Below are 19951 nucleotides of genomic sequence, written 5' to 3' on the forward strand. Positions count from 1 at the left end.
TATATATATGTGGTGTATCTATATGTGTGTGGTGTATGTGTGTATATATATAATATATATATTATATATATATAATATATGTGTGGTGTGTTGTGTGTTGTGTCTATATATATATATATAATTATATAATATATATATATATGTATATGTATGTATTATTATGTGTGTAGGGTTGTATATATATATATTGTAGTGTGGTGTATATATGTGTGTGTGTAATATAGTTGTGTGTAGATATATGTCTGGTGTGATATATATATCTATATTATCTATTATAGATATATATAATATATATAGAGAATATATATATCTTATATATATCTATATATATGGTTGTGTGTGGATATGTGTGTGTGATCTTATGTGTGTGTATATATATGGGGTGGGTATATATATGTGTGTGTGTGTGTGTTATCCATATATATAATGTATATCGGTGTGTATATTAGATTATATGTGGTATCATATATGTATGTGGTATATATATATATATATTTATATATATATAGATACAATATATATGTGTGTATATATATATATAATCTATATGTACTATATATGTAGGTGGTGTGTGTGTGATATATATATATATATATACATCACACACAGTATATGAAGAAAATTGATGATTGTGATGAATTACCACAGGATGTTTCTGACCAAACAACATTCATCTTTTTTTCCTTTTTCTTTTTTTTTAAAAATACAACTACTTGTCTGTGCAATCTTGCATTTTAGTTGGCTATTTTTTCAGTTTTTTTTAAAATGAAGTGGTCAAAATCACCGTATCCGCCCTGCATTTCATTTTTTGTTAATGAGACACACACTGCAGCGACTCCAGAGAAGACTGTCTATAATATGGTTCATTATTGTCCCACTGATGTCCACGTTTTGTTTTGTGTCTTTTTTTTTTTTTTGGTTTCTTTTTTTTTTTTTTTTTTAAATTTTTTTTTTTTTTTTTTTTTTTTTTTTTTTTTTTTTTTTTTTTTTTTTTTTTTTTTTTTTTTTTTTTTTTTAGGGGTGGACACCAGGTTGAAGTTCACTATCGAACCTTCTTTAGGCAAGAACGGCTTTCAACAAGTATGTATTAGTTACCCACTGTTGAAGATGTGTGTCCAACTCCCCCTAAATAGAAATAAATAAACATTTTGGTTTGCATGTTGATTGTTTGTGTTTGTTTTGCTCTGTAGTGGTACGACGCTCTGAAGGCAGTAGCCAGACTCCCAGTAGGGATTCCCAAGGAGTGGAGGAAGAGGGTATATGTGTTGGAAATTTCTCTTTTCAGACACTAGTAGTGTTTTCATATCTATGACATTTTATGTACTGTATAATGGTTGAGGTTTTTTGGTATAGGTATGGCTGACCCTAGCTGACCAGTACCTCCACAGCATCTCCATAGACTGGGAGAAAACAATGAGATTCGCTTTCAATGATCACAGCAATCCAGATGATGACACTTTGGGAATCCAAATCGTGAAGGTATGTGTGTATATTAAGTCCAAATTGTGAGATAGAAACTCACAAAAAGTGATAAAGGTCACATATTGCCTTTATTTATTTATTTATTTATTTTTTATTGCTGAAATGGGCTTCCATTATTTAATTTTAAGGTGTATTTTATATATATATATATATATATATATATATATATATATATATATATATATATATATATAATATATATATATATATATATATATATATAAGATATATATATATATATGTATATACACATGAAGTCACTAAATAGGCAATACAAGTTGTACAGTCATTATAAGGCAAGTAAATAAATCATGGCTTTAGAGTAGGCGTTTAGCGTTAGAGATCTTTAATGGAATCGAGTCAGATAAAAGGTTATATGGTGCTGCAGGATATTTGCTCATTATAGTGCATCAGATTTTGGGTAATGTAACAGGAGGTGTGTTTGTGTAGCTCTGGATGAAAGAGAAAAGTGATCTATCTGACACGTGTGCACAAATGAGCAAAGTTCATTGTGCTTATTTACATAAGACCAGTAACACTTTGTTTCCTGCCTCATTCAGGACCTGCACAGGACCGGCTGCAGTTCATACTGTGGCCAGGAGGCGGAGCAGGACCGTGTGGTGCTGAAGCGGGTGCTGCTGGCATATGCCCGCTGGAACAAGACTGTCGGATACTGTCAGGGCTTCAATGTTCTGGCCGCCCTCATCCTGGAGGTCACAGAGGGAAATGAAGGAGATGCGTTGAAGGTTTGTCTAGACACCTATGTGCTCTGTGAATTATTTTTTTTTAAACATTTATTTTTGGCTGTTATTTACTTGTTTGTGACCTTGGACCAAAAAAACAGTCTTAAATTGCATGGGTATGTTTGTAGCAATAGCCAAAAATAAATTATATAGGCCAAAAATCATTAGAATATTACGTAAAGATCATGTTCCATGAAGATATTTTGTAAATCTCCTACCTTAAATATATCAAAACTTCATTTCTGATTATTAATGTGCTCTAAGAACTATGATAAAAATTAGCAAATTATTCATCCGACAGTTATCCAACATACATATAACACGTGTGTGTGTGTGTGATTTTAATTCTATACATTTTTTATTTAATATTTTATTTAAAGATATGTTTATTCTTTTAGTTTTTTTTCTATTTTATTTAAAAAGTTAACATTTTTAAAATGTTATTTTTTTAATTTTATAATTTATTATTTTTTAAATATTTTATTACATGCATGGATTTTATTTTATTTTTGTCTCCTTTTGATTTTTCTTTTTCTTTTCTTTTTGAATTATTCTTTTCTTTTTCTTTTTCTTAATTTTAAAATATTTAATTCCTTTTTTTAAATAATTTTATTGGTCAGATCACATTAATGTTTTTTTTTAAATATATATTATTATATCTTATTTAATATTTAATAATTATTTAATGCATTCAGATTATTATATTATTATATAAGCAAGAAAATCTGCTAAAATTCATTATCTTTTATTTTTGTTTTTTGAAAGGTGATGATCTATCTGATCGATAAAGTGCTTCCCGATAGTTACTTCGCCAATAACCTGCGTGCCCTCTCAGTGGACATGGCTGTGTTCAGAGATCTCCTGCGACTGAAGCTTCCAGAACTTTCTCAGCATCTCCACCATCTCCAGAAAGTAGCTAATAGGGAAGGAGGAGGTGTGTAGCAACCCTGTATATATATAGCATATGGATGCAAAAGAACGATGTCTGTTCCAGGTCAACTGTAATGTGTCGGCATTGTGTTTCAGGGAGCTATGAGCCTCCGCTCACCAACGTCTTCACCATGCAGTGGTTTCTGACCATGTTTGCCACTTGTTTACCCCATCACACCGTGCTGAAGATCTGGGACTCGGTCTTCTTTGAGGGCTCTGAAATGCTGCTGCGTGTAGCTCTCGCCATCTGGGCCAAACTTGGAGAGTAAGTTTATCAATCACATGTCTATGATAGAGAGTGGCAGAATAGGCCAGATTCCAAAGAAAAATTGGATCATAAATTAAATATGAGATAATTTTCAGCTTGTATCAAGTGTTCTACATCTCTCTCTCAGGCGAATTGAGGAGTGCCAGACTGCAGATGAATTTTATAGTACTATGGGCTGCCTGACGCAGGAAATGCTGGAGCACAACCTTATCGACTCCAATGAACTCATGCAGGTAAGACTAGGCATATAAAAGATCTTGAATAATTAAAGTAATTAATTATATATAAACCTTATCGTAGAACTAAATCAACTATAATAGCTTTAATGTTGCAAAATAGTGTTGAAAATGCCGGAAGTTTGCTATTGGGGCTAAAAGCTTGTGTTTACGTCCCGACAGACGGTCTACTCTGTGGCCCCGTTCCCGTTCCCCCAGCTGGCTGAGCTCAGGGAGAAATACACCTACAACATCACCCCGTTCCCGACCCCTGTCAGAGCGAACAGCAGGTATGAGAGCTGAAGACACTCGACGCCCACAGCACAGATGGCATCCGTGAGAGTTTAGTAGTCATAACACGTGAACATGACTGCAGGGTGTTGTTTTATGGCACATATTATTGTATATTGGCATGCAAATATCAAATGCAAATGTTCTGCCTTATCTGCACAAACGTTATACTCAGTTTAAACATCATTTTTGACTTTAAAGAAGAGATGTAGGTATGCAACAGTGCCGTAATAAAGCATGTACATTTTTCTTGTATTTCTCTCTATTTTAAAATATTTATTTACATATTTCAGTTATTATTTAATTAAATTATTTTGGATTATTTTGTTCTTAATTTTTTATTATTTTTTAAATATTTGTTTTCAATTTCATCTATCTATTTTATTCTGCAAAATATGTAATTTTTATTATATAATATTATATTTTAATTTATTTTATTTTGATTTTATTATATTTAAAAATATTCTAAAAAGTATTTTGTTTTTCAATTATATTAATTAATTTCTTTATATTTTCATGCTTAATTACTTCATGTTAAAGTTTATTACTTTTATTTTTGTTTCTATTTTTAAAATATTAAAACTATTTTATTAATAAATACAACATTTACTGTTACATAATGTAAACTGTATAATTTAATTTATTAAATATTTAATTAATTTTCTGGGTCTTCTTTCTATTTTATTTTTTTTAAATGTGTTACTTTTTCATAATATAATGTCTGTTTTATTTAATGTTTAATGTTGTTTTTTCCCCATGTATAGTCTTGCACTCCATGGATGGGAGAGTGATGATGATGATGCTGACATGGATGATGAAGACTCTATTGTCACCGCTCTGGGTTGCCTGGGGCCTCTTGGAGGACTTCTGGCCCCTGAGATCCAAAGATACCAAAAGCACCTTAAAGGTCTGTGTCTTATTATCTTTCATAAGCCAAAAGCTGAAAGCACATTAGTGCAGTGCAGTCTGTGAGGTTACAAACTTCACTCCTGCTCCATGATTTATATCCTGCTGAACACAGGAATTTATCAAATGCACAAGATGTTTCATATAATGTTTGTCATTTCATGCTTCTCTAAAGCTGTATTGCAAAATAAGGGTGATCTCATGGAGTAATGGAAATATGAGCTCAGTGTAGCTCACTCTGCCAACCTAACCTTGGCAAATCCTTCCCAATCCTGTCTGAATTTGTCCTCAAATGGATTTAATTCTCAGTGGATTTGTTAGTTCTTGTTGTATCTGTGGTGGGTCGAATCCTTAATTACAGCCTTCAGTTTCAGTGCAACATAAATGAAAGGTTTGGAAAGGAGCCAACGCAGCCATTATTCAAGTTACCCAATAAAATGTTTCTCAGATATTCTTGGATTTTCATTTTAGGTGTTTTCTTTGTGTTTTCATCTGCTCTGCAGATCAGAGAGTGGAGCAGAGCTCTCACGGCAGTAACATGGCCGAGCTGAGTCCCGGGGCGGTGGGCGCGGGACGGGCCGAGCACCAGGCAGCCATCAACAGCATGATGCTGGAGCGCATGAGCACCGACATCAGCGCGCTGAAGAAACAGTACTCACGCATCAAACAGAAACAACAGCAGCAGGCTGGGCTCCTGTACATCCACACAGGTACAGGTCTTCATTTTGAGTGTTTTTCAGTTGTAGATGAGTTCAGGAAGTGACAGAAGGGATAGTATGTAGTGTTGGTCAGTGAGTTGTGACATTTTTCCCAGGACCTCGAGTGGAAGCAGAAACTATTGAACCTCATCAAGCCAGTAAACAGCAGAAGCACCACACTGGTACTGATTTTCATGGGTCAACTATGGTTTCATTCTAGATAATTGGTGCAGTATTTGATCGGTGTCGGGTCTGCTACTGTGTAATGCAAAAAATCACACTTCGTTTGGCATTTTGGTGACAGTTGAATTGATTAAAATCATGATATTTGCTTTGCAGTGGATTGGTACATGCTAAAGCTTGTTAATTACTTTTACATTTACATTTCTTAAAATATTGACATATACATATAGTGCTGTTGTGCTTCAGGAGTCCCGAGTTCAAGCCCCGGCTCGCTGACCTTTCCTGATCCCATCCCCCCCTCTCTCTCCCACTTTGCTTCCTGTCTGAAAATACTGTCCTAAACTAATAAAGGCAAAAAAAAAAAAAAAAGAAAAAAATATATATAGCAATACACACCAGCTTATACATGAAAAGGATACAACATAATAAAAGACAACATAAATTCAAAATAAACCCCATAATATTTCCATAACAAACATCACAAAAAACAAAAACATAACAAAATATTTTTAGCAATTTAAAACAAAAAACTAACAAAAAAGTAAAAATTTATTAAAAAATTTATTATAAATTATAATTCATTTATTATATAAATCATTATTTTTATCTGGATTCTGGGATGAATAGAAAGTTCAAGTCTTCACTGCCACTTTTTGATTGAATTAAAAGATTAAAAGCATTTAATTAATGGCATTAATTTATTTTAAAATGAATTCATAATAGGTCGTATTTATTTTTAGAACACATTCTTAATGTGCACAATCCATAACTGCACATTGTTTTAAAAATAAATTGTATAATTATGTTGAATTTATTTATATTATTTCTATTTTCTTATTTTATTATATATTAAATTATACGTGTGTGTGTGTGTGTGTGTGTGTATTTATTTATACATATAAATATACATATATATATATATATATATATATATTATTATATATATATATATATATATATATATATATGTATGTGTATGTGTGTATATGTAACTTATTATATATTTATATATAATAGGAATTTATTTATAGGAATTTTTGTATTTTTATATCAGTATGGTACAAGATTATCCTATTTAAATCAATGTGATGAACGTTTTAATTCAAAAGTAATCTAAAAGTAGTCTATTATATTATATATGCATTATAAATGTCGCTCCTGTCACTTTTGTGTAATAAAGCATTAATTGCTTTCAAAATTAAAATAAAAAATGTACTGATCCCAAAAAATTTAACAGTAGTGTATATATAATTTATATAATATCTCTATGTAAGAATAATATTATTTATATAACTTCTATATGTCTTTTAACATACTGTCAGCCTTTGAAACCACTTTTCATGTTGACTTTGGCAGTCCGTTTACAAAAACTAGTGTTTTCTTACTCACTGATATTGATTTTTCACAGATAAGTGTCCAGCCACCAGTATCCTTCCCTCCCAAATCGGTCCCTCCCCTGTGGTCAACCATCTTCTCCTGGGCAGGAGGCCCAGACCCAGTCAGCGGTCCTCAAAGAACGGGATCATCCATAACGGTGAAGGGCCTCAAGCCCACTCCACACCCAGCCAGGATCAGATGATTCGGGCCAGACATCACTCACCCTGGCGCACACATGTGCGAGCGCACCGGAGGAACATCGCCAGGGCACGGGCACAACTCGGGTTTGATGATTCTCTGGAGATAGAAGACGAACAAATGAGCAAAACAGAAGAAGCATCTGAAGAGAGAAGACGTGAGGATGAAGAGCAAGAGAAGGTTGAGACTGTAAGCTCAGATGTCTCTCAGCAAGACCACAGCTCTGGAGAAGGAGAAGATCTCCACGAGATCAACAAGCACTTGTCTTCTTTGGAACTGGAACCAGAACTTTCATCAGAAGCAGCTTCTGATCCAACTCCACAACTAGACGCAGCTTCTGATCCATCTACATCATCTCCAGAGCCAGGTTCTGATCCATCTACATCATCTCCAGAACCAGCTTCTGATCCATCTACATCATCTCCAGAACCAGCTTCTGATGCACCTACACCAACTCCACCTCCAGAATCAGCTTCAGATCCAAATACACCGACTCCACCTCCAGAACCCCAGCCAGAGCCCAAACCCATGGCCTCAGCTCTGCTCCCATCCACCTGCCATCCAGGTTCAGACTCATCCGGCTCAGAAAGCGGAGGTTCCCTCAAAAGAAGCCCTTCAGCGTCAGCAGGAGAACCTCTGAAACCACAGCAGATCTTTTCCCCGTTCCCATGCATCAAAACCCCTCGCAAGTCCATCACTGCCAGAAATTTGGGCCTCTACGGTCCAACTGCCAGGACTCCAAACGTGCACTTTCCCCAGATGAGCAGAAGCATGAACCATATTGGAAACACCACAAGGCGGCGATGATGAATCGTCGACTACAGACGAGCACATATTTGATTCTTCATATCGATACGTTTGGGTTCAAAACTCCAACCACGAAAGCACATCTCTAGTACTCTTCCAAGACACTCCAAAACATCTACATTTAGAAACAATATTTAATAATGTAATGCTTCCATGAAGTTTATAACATGAATTTATGAAGGCTGTTTCTTTTCTTTTTTTTTAATGAAACCCTACGTAAACATTTGGGAATTATACCCGACATTGAAAGTATCTCTTGTTGCATGTTCAGGTCAGCAGTATTCGCTACAATGCACTGTGTATGTTTACTTACATGCTTCAAAGCTCAGAAAATCACATGTATGTAAAATACTCATGCTAAATGACTGGGAAATGCTGCAGTTCTGCATTGCACAGTCCAAAAGGATTTTTTAGCAGCCATTTACACTATTTAATCATATAAAGTCAACAAATTTTCCATGTTCGCTTGTTTCTGTTATTTTTGACCACACTGGTGTTCATTTTCCAATTATGTCAAGCCATTCATGTTTCTCTTATTTTGATCTTTCCTTAGTAAATTATTCATTTGCCATCTGAATGACACAAGTTCTCATTAAGGTCTCTTTTTTTGATGCTCTGGTCAAAACTATCCTGCAATTTAACGTCCCTTTGAATGTTTCTTTTCTCTCTATTAATCTTTGGTGCTTATGAGTAGTGGAGGATCACAAATGCCCCACAAAGAATAAAAGACGTGCAAGTATGAAAAAAAAACTCTTCAGTTTCTACTTATTTCTGTTGTTTCCACTCCAATAAGTCATTTGTGTTTACTTTTGAATTAAAACCACAATATTAGTTTTTCAGGCATAATATGACACTTTTTTTTCAAAACATGTAATCCTCCTACATGGATGAACTGAATGGAAATGTATGCATGTTGTATGAAAGTGGAATATTCTGTTGTTTTGAACCAAAATAACAACCAGTATCTCACACTGACATGGTTATATGAGTGTCTTCTGGGCATTTAATCTGCCATCGTTACAAGGGCCTCATGAATAATTAAAATATAAGATGCATTCAGCCTGAAGAGGTTTTATATTTGGCTCTTTAAAAACCTTCCAGAAACTACACCAACACCAGACAGTTAAGAGCTTATTATCTGTTTAAAGTCCTGTTTATCCACTCACATCCACCATGTAACACCATGATATTTAGATTTTGAGAGTATAATAGGTATAATTTTCACTTAGTATGTAATGTCTTTTGGACCTGTTTTTAGTTCCTTCCATACTGTAAAGAATTGTTACCTTCGTATGATGTATAAAATATCAAATCAAGGCCTGTGCTTGCTTAAGTCGACCTGAAACTCACTGCAATATAACCAATATAACTGGTTTAACTGCAATATAATTGTTTGTCTGTGGTGTTGCATCAGTGTGTTGTGAGATTTCAGAATGTACAGCGAGTTCCTTTTCTGCAACTTTAATGCACGGAGTTGCATAAGCTCTTTGTTCATAGAAACTGTTACATGTTTACTTTATTACTTTAGGTGTCTTAAGCATCAAAAGGTTGGTTGAAGCCACCACTGTCTTGTGAAAACTTTGCACTATTTTTAAATAGTCTAAAAGCATGTAACAAATTAATCTTTTCCTGAATTGCTTGATTTTCTACTAATCAGCTGGTATTTGGAAAGCATGAATTCAGTTCACCACTAGTTGACAGGTGCAGTAGTGGAATCAAGTTAATTAGTAACATGTTCCGCTAACATTTCATAACCACAACCGAAGTTTTAACTTAATGTTAAATAGTTCTTTAGAATATTTAGCCATTTTTTTCCTTTCAAAAATAATTCGCCCCAGTGTTATATGATACGGTTTTAATACGTTACAGCCAACAACGACATGCTTCAGTGTGGTTACCGTCCCAAAAGCTTTCAGTGGCTGCTGTATGAAGTCATGAACGAGGCCAAACTGACAAGCACTGCAGTAAAAGTCCGATAAATTCGGTGAGTAACAAGATATTGTGTTTTGTAGCATATGTGCGTTGCATTGTTAACACTTGTTTACTTCTTAAATCCTAAGCAGACAACTATAATCATGCAATATATTTAGTAGCAATAGCATCTTAATATGGGAGCATGCAAAAAGCTGGAAAATATTTATGACTAAGTATTTAATAGTTAAGCTAGCTATTGCATAAATGACACGTTTGCTGTTACCAGCAGTTTATGTGTTTTATTAGCAGCCGTGCGTTAGGCCTCAGGTGATAAGAAACGTGTATTTAAAACAGTTTACAGTTGGGGATTTTCCAGATTTCTGGTTAATTTTATGACCTGACGAAAATGGAGGGATATTGTTTTTCCCTTTACACTCCCTCTTCTTTGTTTTATAGATTTGGTAATGATTGAACACTAGATGTCGCTGTTAAACTAGCTTAGTTTTACTTCTCAAATAGCCTCATACAGTGTAGGAGCTGATTGTGGGAGAAATGCCCTGTTAATTATATAAATAATGTAACAAATAACTAATTGAAAGCATATTTCAATAAATATAAGCCCTTTTAATGAGATTTCATAAAGATGAAAGACGTGTAACCCTCTTTGCCCAAACAGGCAGAGAAAGGTCATGTTGGTCATAAAGTAATTAGGGTTATGACTTCCTTTAGGGAGAAGAAACACAAATATATACATGTCATCATCATGATGGGCTCAAACATCAGCTCTTCTCTTCCACACAGAGACATTATTGACATGGTTTTATTGTAATGGTGTTCAGCAGGCGCCACAGTGCTTCTTCAGGATCCAATAATTAATCTATAAAAACATCAGTTTTCATAAATCCACATGAGGAAAGATGTTTCCTTGACTCCGGCTAATATGAAGATGCAGTGTTTCAAAAAGAAATGCATTGGAATCAACAGGCCTTAAAACTCCTTCAGCTCCAGTTTATTGTTTAATCTCCCCTAAAGACCCAAATAAACCCTGAGTGTCATTTGTGCTGGATTTATGCATCACTGTGTCCTTGTGAGAAAATGTTGGATGCAGATTTCCCAAGGGATTCTGGAATGTTCTGAATTTAGTGTACTGATCGAATGGGCAGACGTGCCTGTTGAGACTGGCAAGATGCCGAGTTCGGCTTGTATTTACTCCACGTATGATATCCTCAGGGGCCAATTTGTCTCACAGAGCAAAGGACAAGCTTGAAATTCACCTATGAATGATGCGACTGACCGAGTTTGTTTTTCTGGTCATCAAGGTGTTGCTTGAAGCTTGCAGGGGTCAGAAATCAAATTGATTCAAATTAATTTTCACATTTCTTAGTGTCTCCCGTGAAAAAACAACCAATGATTATTTTTTCATGTATGATTTGAAAATGTTTCATTGGAAGCAAGAACATCTGACCATCAGTCATATGATCAATGATATTAATTTAGATTATAGCGACCTATTAGAAATAGAGCAGAAACTTCCGTTTCTTTTTTGATTTGTTTTCAAATTTTTAAAATTCTAAAAAGTTTATTTCTATTTAATTTTAATACCAGATTTTTTGATCCACAACTGAAAAATGGTTGAAAACAAGTAAAACAAATTTTGTTTGTGATGATTCTACCATCTGAAAACATCTCGCTAATAAAACAATAAAAAATAATAATTAAAAATTAAATAATGAATAAAATTAAAATAAGGTGTTTGGGATTTTTCTAGCCACATGATCCACAGCTGAAAACTTATTGCCATTTTATTAAAAAAACATCATAATTAAAAAATAATAAATAAAATAAAAATAATTTGTTTGTTTGTAAGGTCCGCATTATATGGATGTGTTATGATGATGCAATGTGACTTCTGTTTTCCCAGAAGTTCCTGTGGAAAACCCCATTCCTGTCCCACCCAGTGACCCAGTAATGACTTTATTCAGAAGCAGAGATACTTCCGTTTTGTTAATTAACTGGCCGAGTGATGGCCACAGTAATCCCTCAATCCGGTTCAGACATGGATTATTTATCCGTCCTGTCATACGGGAGCGGGGACAACATGCGTGAATCCCACACTGATGTCCTCTGCTCTGCTCCTGCACGACTGCGCCATAATCTACATGTTATAATCCATGCATGCATGACGGGGCGTAATCACACTTCCTCTGCGTTTCCGGCAGGATTACTCTATGAGGAAGTGAAGATTTACACTGTGTGTGTGTGCTGTACAGGTGAGAGTTTCATATTAAAGTTCAAAGAGCTAATAAAATGCATTAACATGTTTTTTTTCCAACTGATACTGTAAATTAAACTAAGATTGTTGGAGTATGGAAGCTTATTTCTGCCATGGAATAAAACAAATAAAAATGTACAGTAATTGCAACTTTTTTTTATATCTTGCAGTTCTAACTTTGTCCTGCAATTCTTAACTTTTTTTTCTCAGAATTCTGAGTCTATCTTCTGAGTCTACATAGTTTTCTTTTCAGAATTATAAGTTTGTAAAAAAGTCAGAATTTAGAATTTATATAAATTCCAACTTTATATCTTACAGTTGATTTTTTTCATAATTCAGAGAAGAAAGTCTGAATTCTGAGTTTATATCTCGCAATTCCGACTTTTATTCTCAGAATAGTGATTATATCTTGCAATTCTGAAAAAAAACTCCTTACACCTTACAATTCTGACTTTTTTCTCAGAATTGACAGAAAAAAGGGCCAGAATTCAGAGTTTATAGCTCGCAAATCTGACTTTTTTTCTCTTTTTTTATCCCATGGCAGAAACAAACGTCCATAGTTACTTATCATTTCTTCATAATTATGTGAAATTTTCTAGCAGTTTCTGACTGAAAATTATTTCAAAGTAAATGTCAAAAGTAGGTGTTATTCTATGAATATAGACTATAACTTTTATTTTGTTAACTTTTTTTAGAGCTGACAGAAGACTTCTTCTGGTCTGCGTTTTGATCGGTCATTGATGTTGGTCTGCGGTTCTCGATTTCACTCACTCAATTTCTCATTCATGAACTTTCTCTTTGTATAACAGAAGTTACGTGTCATTCAGCGACAAACACAATCATAACATGTCAATGTAAAGAGCAGGCAAGTGCAGACAGGGCTGTTCTCTGGGGTAATAATAACTATAATCAAGCAGACATGCCCACTCACTGACTCATCTACAGGAAAGGTCATATACACATTAAGAGCTTCAACCATGCATTCAGCAAATGGAAATTTAATAGTCTGATAAAAATCAATTATTAAAAGGTCAGTTGGTTTGTGACCCGCAGAGTGATTTTACTTTTTTTTTCTGCGGCTAAAATAGTTCTTGTGTTTGCACTTGTATACATACGCTTTGCCTTTTTGTCCCCATGGGCTCATAAACAGAGCATGGGAACTAATGCAGACTATGTATTTGATTAATGGTTTCATTGTAAATTTTGTCCTGTGTGCTTGACGACACAAAGCACGTAAAATCAGCTCATAAGGGAGGTTCCAGCCCTCCTTGTGGAAACAATGCCCTGCTCTTAAAATGGGTGCAACGACACACACAGTTGAATAAGATGTGGATATGAAGCCAGACATAAACACAGAGAGACAAATAAGACTAATATTGGAAGTAATCAGGCACTTCCTACCAGTGAAAGTGAATATTTGGGTGGTTTGGACTCATTTTGTGCCAATAACTGCAAGTTAGCACAAGCATGTAATTCCTGCAATACAAATACACATATAGACATTGCTGTTGCTCATTTACTGTAAGCAGGTGTGAAAGAATAATGTTATTGTCAGAAGTAAAATAAACATTTTGTATAGGTCAAAGTCTATTGAAAGCAGGATATGGTAACCAGGATACAACAAATAATAAATGCATTGATCTATTGTCCAAATAATTATTTTTTATTAGAACGATCAATATAGATAATCAGCACAACAGTCTATAATAAATAATTGCATACATAATTCACTGTATTTAATTGATTTTTTAAATAAATAAATGCATTGATACATCACAATAATGATAAATAAAAATAAATAAATGTTTGTGTATATAATTATATATATGTATTATTTATAATTAAATAATTATTTAATTACTTTAATATTATATGTATTATTTATTTACCTTAATTTTTACAAATAATATTTTAAATATTATATATATTAAAATGTTTTTATATTTATTTGTACATTTTTAACATTTATTTAAAAATATGGTTTATTTCAGATTTAAATTGACATTTTCAGATTTAGATTTAAATTGTTCATGTCAAGGTCTGTTCCAGCTGTGTGAAGGGAGAAAAAAAACAGTAATATAGAAAAATGCAATATTACATAAAATATTGTTGTTTCTTCATGAGTCACAAGAATATGAGTGAATAATGTGTATGCAGTACTACGCCTTATTTCCACTTTGAAAAGCAGCTAATCAATTACACCAATGCAAAAAGAAATACAAACAAAAGACAATTTTAGAATTATGAATATTTTAATTATTGATTAAACTGACTTTTGAAAAAACAACATATATGAATAAATAAAATCATACAAATACACACAAATAAAAGATAAATGTATATTCCATGTTTATTAAAAGGTTAGCAGTACTTAAAATTGTATAAGATACTGGTTTTGCATTTAGCAGAGCTATTTGCAAAAGATTGACATGTTTAAGTATATTTTGTATCACAAACAATAAAGCCAAAATCAATTTCCCACAACTATTGCAAACACAGTAAAACATGCTGCATGCCAACCAAACACATGACTGCTTCCTTCATATAAATATCCCCTCTCTACCCTCCAAAATGGGCTAAAAGTGGAAAAATTAAACACTGCACCTGAAAAAACAGCAAAACCTCACTTCATTTCCACAGTGGACATGCATTTATAAATAATTTCCTCTTTCTAGTTTCTCCATCTCACAGAAGCTGTCTGAACTGCACAGAGTGAGCTGTTAAAAGTCGGACAATTCCCACTCTCCCTCTGCTTTTAGTAAGGCAGAACAGGGGAAAAGATTAAGAGAGCAGTTCACTGATGGGAAGAGGACGTGGCACAGACCCCCGAGACATTACTGAGTGACATCGAAAGACAGTCGAGCCAGAGGAATCTTGGCATTGAGACTTAAAGGTGCTGTATGTAAGTTTTTGACTCTACTAAACTATAAAAATACCATAATATGTTTGCAGATATTTAAGAAACATGCTAAGTTTACATACTCGTTTACCTAAAAAACAATGCTACGGTCAGTTATTCTCCTTTGAAAATGTGCGTTACGGGCCGGAATGTCAGTCTCTGTTTTGGTTTGTGAAACCCGCCCACTGCCAGTTTACCCAATTGTATTTCGGCACCCCGGGTTGCCAGTTAGCAGAAAACACATCGTATTTCATTTCATTCATCGTCAAGTGCGCTCGTTACTGTTGGTGATGTCAATCTGGCAACCTACGTGTGCGGCAAGTCTGAGGAGGAAGGGCCAGGTGAAAAAACCCCTATCAAATAATTTTGAATTTGGACTGCAATACCTAATTCAACCACTCGATGTCAATCCTACATACAGCACCTTTAAAGGGTCATGAAACTTCCTGTTTCAGCACTGGTTAGTTCTCACCACGGTTTTAAAAAATGCTAAAAAAGTGGGCGTGGTGCGCTGCGGAGTGGAGGGGGAAGAGGGGAGACAGACAGCATGGGTTTCAGACAGTTTCATTTCACTCCCATCGAATTAAAAACACAAATAATGCACAGCCATGTGCACTCTGCATCAAAAACATATTATGTGAACACGCTGTTGCACCTCTGATAACTTGAGGCTTATTTTGCGGCATTTATATAAGCCTTTTGATGGGTTGTGTCACAGAGCTGTAAAAATGGTTATACTCACTAAGTGAATGAATCGCGTTTGTGTCGAACTCTTATTACAAAGCAAAACTCTTTTCTTCGATTCGTGATCATTTCTCTCTTAGTCAATGTACGCGGTCTCGCAGTCTGAATCGTCTGTCATAGCAAATCAACACATGCTGTTGTGAATAATTAAGCGAAGCGTCTGCTCATAGGATAAGAACATGCAGTCTCATGAATAATTTAATAGACACTGACGCATCATCAATGTACTATAGTCCATTGCCACGTCACAAATTGTGTTGTCAACACAATGTTTTTTTAGTACTAAATGACACGTAGAAGTCATTCATTACTTCACCCAAATATTTTATTTTGCTGTTAATTTTCTCACCCTAAGGCCATGCTGGTGATTTTTTCTTTAGCAGAACAGTAAAGAGGATTTTTAGCTAAAAGTGGTATCTTTGGCTATCGCCACTTGACAGTCAAAAAGAAGAATATACAGACAACACAAAATGAATACCTGTGGTTCCTGATGATATATTAAGGTCTTATGAAGTGAAACGAGTGGCCTGTGCAAGAAACGCAACATTATTTACAGCATTATTACCTGTAATGATAGTTCATTTCAATGAAATGGTTCAGTACTAGTGCTGTCAAACGATTAATCCAAAATAAAAGTTTTTGTTTACAAAATATATGTGTGTACTGTGTATATTTATTATGTATATATAAATACACATACATGCATGTATATATTTAAGAAAAATATGGTATGTTTATATATTAAATATATTTATATATAATATACATTTTATGAATATAAATATAAACATGTAAATATATGCAAATATTTTCTAAATATAGTATGTGTTTGTATTTTTATATGCATAATAAATATATACAGTACACACACATATTATGTAAACAAACTTTTATTTTGGATGTGATTAATCACGATTAATCGTTTGACAGCACTATTCAATACACTTGTTTGTTTATGCATTCATGCAATGACATAACATTTCTGCAATTATGTTATTAAAGGACCCAATTAATGATGTGAAACACAGATGTTTAAAGCATATTAAGATAAATAAGGTAGTCTTAAACAACTGCTCGCTCAATCCGTGAATCGGTTCAAAAGAATGATTCATTTGTGAACCAGGCATCACTACGGACCATTTGGCTCTAAATTACAGGTATTACTATTGTAAATATTGTTCTGTTTCTTGCACAGACTGATTGTTTCACTTCATAATATCTCAGTGTTTAATCAGGAGCCACTAGTTTCAAATGTGTTGCTTGTATATGCTTTTTTTTTTTGACTCCCAAATTCCTGTTCTGATGCGCGGTTACACAACAAGTCTGTTTTCAAATACTTTCTGTTGCCTAGACATCACAACCTCACATTCGCATCCGTCTTTGTAACTCTCAGCTTTCACCTTTAGATGTCCTCAGAGGAAACCAAAAGCACCAGGTAACCATGTCTCCTCTGAAGAGAAGAAAGCAACCGAGGGACGCGGGAAAATACATCCCGATATCTACACAGACACACACACACACACACACACACACACATAGGAGAATGAACGTGAGGGCGAACAATGACGTCCGTTCTTTGGGTTCCTGCTCTTCGGTCGGTCAGGTACACATCAGTGACCCGCTCATTGAGCTGCTCTGAGAATCTTCCATAATCAAATGCAAATAATGTAAGTAATACGGAGCAGAACTGCTGGAGTGAGTTTCCACCGGCCTTTATTCAGACTCAGGGATGTGGAGGTGGACAAACGCTCAATGGCTGCGTTTTAATGGAGATAAAATGAGGGTAAATTGAAAGTAGGATATGGTAACCAGGATACAAATGGCACAAGGAAATTAGAAAGTTATTGATTCACTGTGTGAAAAATATTTAAATATTAGAATGATCAATATAGAGAATCGACACAACTGTAATTACAGAGACAAATCGAATATTTATAAAATGTCCTTATGAATTGCAGCTGTGTAATTCACAGTATTTGATGGATTTATTGTGTACATTTACAATTATTATATACACACATTTCTCACTTTTTATTTATTCTTTCATATATTTCAAAAATAGAATGTAAAAATATGTTAATATTACATAATATTGTTTCTTTGTGAAGCACAAAATACTGACTGAACAATGCAGTGTAATATCAGATTCGACAGAGACATTTTTAGACTGAACTATTTTTGCACTGATATTATTTATGTGATGAATATAATACATGAATAAAAGAAAAAAAATATATGAAAAAAAAAGATTTAATAGATGCATATTTCCTGTTATTTTCTGGCACAAATGGCTCCCGTGTTTCCTGAGAATGGCCCATTTTGATGGCCAATCAAGTAAAAGCACAGGAAGTCATGATGTAATATGGAGAATTAATTTGTCGTGACGCACTGACCCCATGACAAATCCGCTAATGCAGTAAATACTAATGTAATATTACCAGCCGATAAGCTGGATTACAGAAAAAACAGTGAAACAGAAATAAAACCTGGGGATTTGAATTAACAAGCTTTCAGAGGCCTTGTTAGTTCCACACGATATTGAAGGATATTATGTTCATGGCACATACCTCTCCTGTAAATTTCGTGTAATTGCATCATGGGATACATTAAGCTACAACCCAGTAATCCAGATAAAGCATAGAACTTCACTCTAAAACACACAGAATGGCAAAAAGTGCTTCAAAGTAAATGAGGTCAGTGAGCAGAATGGACCTTTCAGTATAGGCTTTCAGTTAAGTTTTTTGGAAATTTACTCTATAATACCATACCTCAGAACTTGTACAGTGATCCTTTAGGCTAAATTACCTTACACTTCAAGTATTGACAGCTGGAGCAGTAAGAACATACCGCTAAAGCACAAATATGCACATGCATTCACACATGCACACACATGCAGTTTGGAAAAACGTCTAACGTGTCTAACGTGTGACATAGCCTGTAGATGTAAGACCTGAGCCTACATCTGAAGGGTTATGTGGGTCTTCAAGAGTTCATTGTGAGGCATGAAAAACAAATGAAGTCAGTGGGCAAATGTTTTTGTGAAAAAAAAAAAAAAAGATGAAAACTCCAAAATCTGAGAGTAATATTGGAATCATTTTGGAATATTGTTTGTATTATTTGGTATATAGAGAGTTTTTGAAGTAAAAACAAAAAAGGAGGTGCATGGTCCAAGAATCATATCATATTTAAACCTGTAAACTAATCCTGACATTTAATTTTGCAACATGCTCTTATCTGTTTAGTTATGAAATCAGTACATAAGGTATTTACATGTGTCATTCATCAACTGCAAGAGCAGCCAAATTAAACATTCAGTGAATTCCTGTGAAATAAGTTGTCTAAAATTCAATGCATTTTAATGTAAATATGCTTTATACATGTATCAAAATGCATATACAATAATGCAATAATTTAAATATGCATGTTTTATGTTTATATGTATGTTTTATCTTGCTATATATATATATATATGCTATATATATATATATATATATATATATATATATATATATATATATATATATATATATATATATATATATATATATATATATATATATATATAAAATCTAAGTAGAAAAACTAATATACACTTTATTTTAAGGTGTCCTTGTTACACGTTACATGTACTTATTATTGTAATAACTAAATAAATGATGCATAATTACATGCATGTAACCCTAAGCCAAACACTAATCCTAACCCTAACCATATAATAAGTACAGTACATGGAATTAATTAATATTAATCAGTACTTAAATGTATAATTACACTATAACAAGGACACCTTAAAATAAAGTGTGACCGTATTTTCTTGTAAAACACACTCCAATAATAATCTTCGACCTTATCTTTAACTTAAATTATTTATTTATTTTTTTATTTACAGTCTATGAATTTTGCAAACAATATATGTGCATATGCACATGCTCAAATTCAATACTGCCTGTACAATAAGCAAAAATGAATGGCAAGAGAAAATCTAAAAGTTCAACATCAAATGTGAAAAGTATTTGAGTCCTTT

General features: G+C 33.8%; 1 protein-coding gene and 1 long non-coding RNA gene across 7 annotated transcripts in view; both read left to right on the plus strand.

The window, feature by feature from the left end:
• Positions 1-8848, plus strand: part of tbc1d30 (TBC1 domain family, member 30) — an 18403-nt gene extending 9555 nt beyond the window's left edge. For 2 of the 4 annotated variants that reach the window (XM_042721676.1, XM_042721675.1), the window contains exons 2-13: positions 1019-1080; positions 1191-1256; positions 1354-1479; positions 2043-2228; positions 2991-3159; positions 3252-3420; positions 3551-3656; positions 3822-3928; positions 4694-4836; positions 5339-5545; positions 5650-5715; positions 7125-8848. In XM_042721676.1, coding sequence (XP_042577610.1) covers positions 1414-1479; positions 2043-2228; positions 2991-3159; positions 3252-3420; positions 3551-3656; positions 3822-3928; positions 4694-4836; positions 5339-5545; positions 5650-5715; positions 7125-8098 — 2193 coding nt within the window. In that variant the 5' untranslated portion in view covers positions 1019-1080; positions 1191-1256; positions 1354-1413 and the 3' untranslated portion in view covers positions 8099-8848. The remainder of the gene's footprint in view (positions 1-1018; positions 1081-1190; positions 1257-1353; positions 1480-2042; positions 2229-2990; positions 3160-3251; positions 3421-3550; positions 3657-3821; positions 3929-4693; positions 4837-5338; positions 5546-5649; positions 5716-7124) is intronic. The other 2 variants (XM_042721674.1, XM_042721677.1) reach the window with 1 other exon arrangement.
• Positions 8849-9738: 890 nt separating this feature from the next.
• On the plus strand, positions 9739-18971 carry LOC122136970. 3 transcript variants are annotated; one of them, XR_006154459.1, is made up of 4 exons: positions 9739-10082; positions 11934-12282; positions 14960-15186; positions 17334-18971. It is a non-coding gene; the product is annotated as an uncharacterized LOC122136970 (long non-coding RNA). The 3 variants fall into 3 exon arrangements; XR_006154458.1 differs by having other exon boundaries at positions 9754-10082; positions 14960-15177; positions 17334-18970; XR_006154457.1 differs by lacking the exons at positions 14960-15186; positions 17334-18971 and adding an exon at positions 12980-13971 and having other exon boundaries at positions 9767-10082.
• The last annotated feature ends 980 nt before the right edge of the window (positions 18972-19951 follow it).

Source organism: Cyprinus carpio, chromosome B4, assembly GCF_018340385.1.
Source record: "Cyprinus carpio isolate SPL01 chromosome B4, ASM1834038v1, whole genome shotgun sequence".
NCBI classification, from domain to species: Eukaryota; Metazoa; Chordata; class Actinopteri; order Cypriniformes; family Cyprinidae; genus Cyprinus; species Cyprinus carpio.